Here is an 8,971-nt window from a genome sequence, read left to right as displayed (position 1 = left end):
GGGAGCCCCCCTCTGCGGCAGCTAACCCCGCCCGGGGATCCCGCCCTAGCTCACCTCCGTTCCGCCTCCTCCGCTGAGCATGCCGGGGCCGCTCTAATTCTCCTCCCCTCCCAGGCTTGCGGCGCCAATAGGAGGAGAATTAGAGCAGGGGCTGTGTGCTCATCAGAGGAGGCAGAGTGGAGGTGATCTGGGGCGGGGAGCGGTTCCCCTGTGCACCCCCCCCCGTTACTGTGGGCAGCCCTCCCCGCGCCCCCCGCCCCAGCTCACCTCCACTCCACCTCCTCGCCTGAGCGGGCTTTTAGGCGCCCTCAACCACTAGGCGCCCTAGACGGCCGCCTAGTTTGCCTAGTGATTGCACCAGCCCTGCTCCCCTCCCTCACCTATCACCCCAGCCCCCTTTCTCCCTCATACTAGGCTTTATCTCCCAGACACAATACTACCCACTAATCTGGTACAAGGTGGATTGTGAAGAGAAGGGTAGATGGCTTTGGGGAAGCATTTATGGGGCGGTAGTGTGGGGGGGTGAAACTTCCTCAAAATTGCACATGGATTTGAGAGCACTTCGAAAAGTAAAAGCAGCTCATATGCCAAAGGGTTTGGGCCGCATTTTGGGAACCGCTTGACCAAACAATTCCAAATTTGCACCACATGCTCTATCCCAGCTCCACTTGTAGCATACGCATTATCAAGGCAATCTCTCTATGCATAGGGGTTTTAAGGCACTTTGAAAAATCAGCTCTTAAAAAAGAATTTTGGATTTTCTAGAGTTTCCATGGGCAGGGGGTTTCTTTCCTGTTTTTTGAACAGGTCTAATTTTAACATATACATGATGCAGTCAACAAATAAAACTTATTTGTGTGGATAACTCTGCAGCCATGTTGAGTGGGTGTATCCATTAGGGTTTACAGTTTATCCTCATTTCTACTTTCAGAAGATTAGCTACTTAGAGGAAGACTCTGAAAAGGGCAAATGTTCTATAGTACCCCATCATGTAACATGGCTTCAATGATGAGTCCCCACAGATCTGTAAAACATATCTTGTGCCCCTCTTGTTTCCGCTGGTGCAGCTCCTTTACATAGTATTTCAGACGATCCACGGAAAAACAGGCCAAGAACTTGTTTTTGATCACGTGTTTCCGAGCATCACTGACTGATGCCTCCATATCCTTCTGTGACCAGTCAGGATCTTCATACAAATTTGACATTGTCCTGAGAAAAGGAAATATAAGGAAAAGTTGGGGTTCAAAATTAGAGCTCTTTGAAACCCTCAAGTTTTGGCTTAGAGAGCATTGGACAACATTTCTTGATTTCAGATTGGGTGCATGGGTTTACACCTTGATGTGCCTTTTGGGTTTGAATGAAACCAAAAATCTCAGTGAAATGTAACTAAATTTAACTGAAACCACCAACTTTCATAAAATGTCCATTAAATGGGCTCAGACTTGCTTGACACCCAGTCCAGGTTTGCCAAAAGATTTGTGAATTTCAGCAAACAATTTGGAAGCCTAGCTCAAGTTTTGGATTTGTAACAAACTCCCCAATCCTGATTCCACACCTTCCCTGCAGCAACTACATTGCTTAGGTACATGAAAAAGTGATATTAGGGTAGTATTAACACCACCAAATTAAAACAAGATTGTTTTAATGTGATGGGTGTGGCTGCTTTATTACAACAATCCATTTAGCTAAGAGTTATATATTATTTATTAATTATTATTTCCTACTTGTGCTGGTGGTGTAGGACTGTACATTTATTAGCACCAGGTCTCCCTTGGTTGCCTGTAGCTTCAGATGCTTTAATCTCTCTAATTCACTTTGCTACTTTTCCAGTGTTGATATCATTCACACATGATCATGGATGATAGCAAATATTGGTAAACACCTAACAAAGGCTGACATGAAAAAGCCACACTAGGTGAATAAAGCTGCTTGTTAATTATAATTCTGTTGGCCAAAAAGGCCTCTGGAAACCATAAACAGTGATGGTTTCTTGGTTTGTGTATGCAAATAATAATAATTAGATATTTAAACTAGGTTACAATGTGCACATGCATAACTACTTGGAGACTAATAAACATTTCACCACTCTGGAGATTATGTCTTTAATTAATTTCTTTGTGTCAGAAGCTTGGTCCTCCTTACCATGTTGTGCCAGATAAACCAGTGATGTATGAAATACAGTCCAAAACATTCAACTTCTGGATACTCAACAGGTGAGCGTACATTGCTGTCAGTGCTCTAGTACCACCACCTGTTGTCATGACTGCCACCACGGGTACCTATTCAATGCAAAAAAGCATACATTTAATGAAAAATAACTATATGGGTGGGGACAATTAGTGATTAGAATAGAGATGAGTAGAAATTATGTTAAGAAATTCAGGCCCTGATTAAATGATAAAAAAAATTGTATATGATCAGTTTGCAAGCAGAGACATGATCTGAATTAATCATGCTGCATAGAAATAACTGGAATTGCTCTGAGTTTTCTGTAACTTACTGCTTAGCAATTGGAAAGCAAAGGCTGTCATGTTAGGCATGGAATTTTAAACACTGAGCATAACTGGAGACTAACCTCAATACTTTCAATTCTCCTAAAAAATCCTCTACATCAACATAAAAATACAGGAATTGTTATCTCCTGATTATAATAGACTTGTACTAAATGCAATAAACTATCACTGTTGTGACCTTGTCAGTAGATATTGGTCATCTAGGAATATTTTTTTTTTAATATGGAGATATACTTATCTCATAGAACTGGAAGGGACCCCAAAAGGTCATTGAGTCCAGCCCCCTGCCTTCACTAGCAGGACCAAGTACTGATTTTTGCCCCAGATCCCTAAGTGGCCCTCTCAAGGATTGAACTCCTAACCCTGGGTTTAGCAAGCCAATGCTCAAACCACTGAGCTATCCCTCCCCCCCAGGCAATGCTTCCTCAGCTCTTGTCCACTCATGCCCCTCCTCTACCTACACTACATTGACGACATCTTCATCATCTGGACCCATGGGAAGGAGACTCTGGAAGAATTCCACCACGATTTCAACAGCTTCCACCCCACCATCAACCTCAGCGTGGACCAATCTACACGGGAGGTCTACTTCCTAGACACCACAGTACAAATAAGCGATGGCCATGTTCACACCACCCTATACCGAAAACCCACCGACTGCTATGCCTACCTTCATGCCTCCAGCTTCCACCCCGGACACACCACATGATCCATCGTCTACAGCCAAGCACTGAGGTACAACCGCATCTGCTCCAACCCCTCAGACAGAGACCAACACCTACAAGATCTTCACCAAGCATTCTCAAAACTACGATACCCACACAAGGAAATAAGGAAACAAATCAACAGAGCCAGACGTGTACCCAGAAGCCTCCTGCTACAAGACAAGCCCAAGAAAGAAACCAACAGAACTCCACTGGCCATCACCTACAGTCCTCAGTTTAAACCTCTCCAACGCATCATCAGTGATCTACAACCCATCCTGGACAATGATCCCTCTCTTTCACCGACCTTCGGAGGCAGGCCAGTCCTCGCCCACAGACAACCTGCCAACCTTAAGCATATTCTCACCAGCAATCACACACCGCACCATAACAACTCTAACTCAGGAACCAATCCATGCAACAAACCTTGATGCCAACTCTGCCCACATATCTACACCAACAACACCATCACAGGACCTAACCAGATCAGCTACAACATCACCGGTTCATTCACCTGCACGTCCACCAATGTTATATATGCCATCATGTGCCAGCAATGCCCCTCTGCTATGTACATTGGCCAAACTGGACAGTCACTACGTAAAAGGATAAATGGACACAAGTCAGATATCAGGAATGGCAATATACAAAAACCTGTAAGAGAACACTTCAACCTCCCTGGCCACATAATAGCAGATGTAAAGGTAGTTACAGCAAAAAAACTTCAGGACCAGACTCCAAAGAGAAACTGCTGAGCTTCAGTTCATTTGCAAATTTGACACCATCAGATCAGGATTAAACAAAGACTGTGAATGGCTAGCCAACTACAGAAACAGTTTCTCCTCCCTTGGTGTTCACACTTCAACTGCTAGCAGAGGACCTCACCCTCCCTGATTGAACTAACCTCGTTATCTCCAGACTGATCCTTGCCAGCATATTTATACCGGCCCCTGGAAATTTCCATTATATGCATCCGACAAAGTGGGCATTCACCCACGAAAGCTTATGCTCCAATACATCTGTTAGTCTTAAAGGTGCCACAGGACTCTCTGTTGCTTTTTACAGATCCAGACTAACACGGCTACCCCTCTGATACATGAAAGATAAGTTGGCTCAACTAACACTAAAGATAGATACCATGCATTGGGCTAAAGACACTGCTGGCACAAATGGTAAATTTAGCCTAAAGTCTTTAAGGAAGTATCATTTTTGTTCAGAGGCGTGGATGACTTTAAACCTGCCCAGTGTGTACCTTGTGTAGTCATTTGTACTTGCTAAGTGAGTACAAAGTAATTGTAAACACAACCAACTCAGAATGGTAGTATTTTGCACCCACATAGCACAGGTGCAAATGGAAAGTCAGGTTCAAATCAATTGTAAACAGTGAGGCCTGGTCTGCATTACAAAGTTAGGTCAACACAAGGCAGTTTATGTCGACCTAGTTGTGCATGTGTCTACACTTACATTTGTCTCCCACCAATGTAAGTGTTCCATTACGCCAACTTACTAACACCACCTCCTCAAGCAGTGTAGAGTCACAGTCGATATACATAGGTTGATGCAGTGTGAGTGTAGACACTGCGTTACTTATCTCAACCCTAACTGTCCTCCAGCATCTGTCCCACAATGCCCCATAATGTCTGCTCTGGTCTCAATTGTGGACTCCCCAACCCAGGGGTCATAGAATTTTTGAAATTCCTTTTTCTGATTGCCCGGCTTGGCAAGCACCCCTAGCAGCTCTCCATTGTTGAGTTCAACTGTCCAGCTGACCATGCCAGCTCCATGCTCCAGACGTGCTCCTGCCCAGAAAAGACAGGAGATATTGGCCCTCCTAGGCCTGAAGAGGCTATGCAGGCACAGCTCCACACCAGCCATAGAAATGTCAACATCTATGAACAGATTGCTCAGGGGATGCAGGAGAAGGGCTATGACAGGGATCAACAGCAATGCACAGTGAAAGCCAAGGAGCTGCGGCAGGCATACCAGAAAGCCAGACAGGCAACACTCGATCTGCTGTACCACAGATCTGCTGCTTTTATAAGAGCTGCATACTGTACTTGGCAGAGACCCCACCACCACTTCCCACACCTCCATGGATACCTCCATGGAAACCGAGTCAAAGGATGTGCACAGTGAGGTGGAAGAGATGGTGGATGAGGAAGAGAAGGAGGAGTATGGAGGACAGGCGACCTGGGGAATCCAGCTGCACAGTGAGCCAGGACCTGTTTTTGATTCCTTCCACAGTCCTGCCAGTAAAGCACGGGTGACCCCAATGCAGGGGAAGGAACCTTGGGTAAGTGTATAGATACATTTTCAATTAGAGGGATGGCATCCCCAAAATAACAGGACACATCTTTTGACTTATCATTAATTTACTTGTGCTAGAAGAGGTAGTGGTACAACCAAGAGAGGTAGAGTTGCTATCTGTGTTTCATTCCCCTCTAGAATTAGCAGAGGGGGCCATGCAGAGAAGTTTGTTTATGTACTCGGGGATGTCCCTTGAATCCTCCTGAAAGATATTGATGAAACTTTCATGGAGGTACTCTGCAATCTTCCGAAGATCTGCCGAAGATCTTTATATCTTTCTCTGCGGTAGGACTCTTTCCCATGCCACTCAGTGATCAGTTCAGCAGGCACCATTGCAGTACACAGATTAACAGCATACAGGCCCAGGCAGCTTTGGGACACCAGCAGCAGCTGTGCTCTCTCTGCCTTTGTTACCCTCAGGAGTGAGATATCAGCTAAAATCACCACCACCTGTGGAAAACAGTGCCAGTATGCAGTGGCAATGCCCTATACTACTAGATTCATGCAACCAAACAATTCCCTCCACATTTCCTCAACCCTCGGCAGGCCTGGTTGGTGCTGTGACTGGCACCATGCGCAAGCAATCCCAAGCAGAAGTGAGAACGTAGTCCTTAAAACTTTAGGGGAGCCAGGGGAGTGAGGTCAGCATCTTAAGTTTCACTTTCTGTAATGAATAGACTGACAATGGTACCTCTGTGTGTTTTATCTGCAGCTGGTGCCATTGCAGCTTTTAGGGTCTCCCTTTCCACACCCATGTAACACCTGAGCCAGTTAAGGAGAAAGAAGAGGACTCGGGATGACACGTTCAGTGAGATCCTGCAAGCCAGTGCTGCTTCAGACAGAGAGCACAGGGCTTGGATGATGAACATTGCAGGCAGACTGGAGAAGGAATGAGGGGAGAGCAGAAAGGCCCAGGAGCCCAGCAGGAAAAGGAGAGGGAGATGCACCAGAACATACTGGGGCTTGTCAGGCAGTAAACACAGATGTTGCAGGCTCTGGTGGATCTGCAGATTCAACAATTCTGGGCTTTCCTCCCTCTGAAGCCCATTGAGAACTCAATATCAGGACCCTCTCAATGTTCCATGTGGCATCAGGGGTTGCTGCACTACCCCCACCACTCTACTCCAGGGGACATTAAAGACAATCACAGCTTCACATATGCCAACCATGGCTTTCACAGGTCAGTGTATGTGTAGCTGAAATGGACATAAATGTTCTTTACCCTTCATACGTTCTGTTCTATTAATTTATTATGGTTTATTACATTTTTAATGTATTTGTTTTAAAATTGCACTTTTTTGCACTTATTTTGTTACAGAATAAAATTCTATTATTTGGAACATAATTCATTTTTATTAGTTCACAACATATGCTGCCGAGAACTGAGCAGTTCTGAAAGCGGCCAATTACCTGTTACTGCACAGTGCTACACAACTCATAGGATTAGTCACAAACAAAATTAATAGGTGCATTGACATTGTCATCTTCCTATGTGTGCAGCAATCACCACACAATTCCTACCAGGCCACAAAAGAGCAGGGCTAGGTAGAGCACACTACAGCCTAAGTTCCCTCTAAGCTGCGCGGCCGCGCAGCTGCCTATTAAGCCCTGCACAGGGGCTCAGGCTTGCAGCAGGGAGAGATGCCTCTCCCCCAGCATGGACCAGCCATGGCAGAGAGAGGCACCCGTCCCCGCAGGCCCCCGCACGGACCTGTCACATATCACCTCCATATTCGTGCACATAACAAAATTCATTCTGCACATGGACATAAAAAATTAGAGGGAACACTGACTACAACACACATTTCTCTAGCTCACTGTTAAAGTGGTCTTTCAAAGCCTCCCTGCGTCTATAGCTCCGCATTGAGCTCTTCTAATAGCCCATGTATCTGGCTGTTCAAGTTCAGCGGACAGCAGCTCCACCTTTGCCCCAGTGGAAACATTTCCCCCTTTGCTTCACAGATATGATCTACAACACAGCAGGAAGCTATATCCATTGGGATATTTTTCTCACTGAAGTCCAATCTTCAAGCCAGCATCACTTCAAACAACCAAAAGCACATTGAATTGTCATTCTGCACCTGCTAAGCCAGTAGTTGAATCATTCCTTTGTGCTGTTGAGGTGGCTGGTGTACGACTTCATGAGCCAGGAGAGCAAGATGTATGCTGGGTGCTCCAGGATCACTACTGGGCTTTCATCATTGCCAAAGGTAAGCATCCGGTTGGGAAAGCAAGTCTCTGCTTGCAGCTTTCTGAAATGTCCTGTGTTCTTAAATATATGAGCGTCATGCACCTTCCCTGACCAGCCCACATTGATGTTGATGAAGCATCCCAGTGATAATCACAGAAAAGTAGCCCTTTCTGTTGATGTACTCTGTGGCAAGATGATCTGGTGCCAAAATAGGGATCTGAGCTCTGTCTATCTCTCCCCCTCCCCACTCTCCACAGTTTGGGAACCCCAGTACCACAAATCCATCCATTATGTCCTGAGGCATTGCTGAGTCACAGTCCTGCACCACATGACAACAGCCCCCATGGTGGATTTCCTGACTCCAAATTGATTCCCAACTGATCGGTAGCAATCCAGCATTGCAAGTTTCCACAGTGCAATCGCCACTCGCTTCTTCATTGTCAGTGCAGCTCTCATTTTGGTGTCCCTGCACTGGAAGGCTGGGGCAAGCTCAGCGCACAGATCCAGGAATGTGGCCATGTGCGTCCCAAAGTTCTGCAGCCACTGCTCATCATCCCAAACCTGCATTGTGATGCAATCACACCAGTCAGTGTTTGTTTCCCAGAAGTGGCAATTCACCATCTGCAGCTGCTCCATGAATGCCAACAACAACCTTGAATTGGTTCCCACTATGTCCCATGGCAATCTGTCCTCCAAGAAATTATTATGTTCCCTACTCATTCGATTCTTCTTGCAGCTCTGCAAATACTGCAGGATCATGTGCTTGCAACACTTACGACAATAGTGCAGAGCTGTGCTGACTCCATGCTTCTGTCAGATAAGGTGGACAGCGTGAAGTGTGGCGTGGGTTTGTGGGATTTTGAAAAAAAAGGCGCAAAAATTATGGGATACAGATAACATTATGGGATGGAGACAGTTGCAAACTGGGAAGTTGACCCCATGTTCCCAATTACACCTGAGCAACTCATTTAAGCCCCATCATGCATTGCCAAAACGTCCCAAAAGATAGTGCGCTGGATGGTGGCGAGTTGCACAGAGAGATACCTACTCCTGGTGCACTGCACTCTCTATCAACACAAGCACCCCTAGTGACTATGCACACCACAGACACAAGGAGCCAAGTATTTACACACACAAGCAATGTACTAACTGCAGTGGTGGTATGCCAATGTAACTAGAGGCAACATGAGTTTGTAGTGTAGACATGGCCTGAGTGACAGAAGTTCTGAGTCTGTCTGCATGGGCTGGCTGAGAAG

General features: G+C 45.8%; 1 protein-coding gene across 1 annotated transcript in view; it reads right to left on the bottom strand.

Moving 5' to 3' along the window:
- LOC112104898 (cytosolic phospholipase A2 epsilon-like) overlaps nucleotides 1-8,971 on the bottom strand; it is a 53,550-nt gene that overhangs the window by 13,129 nt on the left and 31,450 nt on the right. The window contains exons 13-14 of the mRNA XM_026651253.1: nucleotides 2,143-2,279; nucleotides 984-1,209 (exon numbers count right to left, since the gene is read on the bottom strand). Coding sequence (XP_026507038.1) covers nucleotides 984-1,209; nucleotides 2,143-2,279 — 363 coding nt within the window. The remainder of the gene's footprint in view (nucleotides 1-983; nucleotides 1,210-2,142; nucleotides 2,280-8,971) is intronic.

The sequence above is a fragment of the Terrapene carolina genome, unplaced genomic scaffold (genome assembly GCF_002925995.2).
Source record: "Terrapene carolina triunguis isolate 2854851 unplaced genomic scaffold, T_m_triunguis-2.0 Scaffold96, whole genome shotgun sequence".
Classification (NCBI taxonomy): Eukaryota; Metazoa; Chordata; order Testudines; family Emydidae; genus Terrapene; species Terrapene triunguis.
Note: the sequence above shows the minus strand (reverse complement) of the source record. Positions and strands in the feature narration are given on the sequence as shown.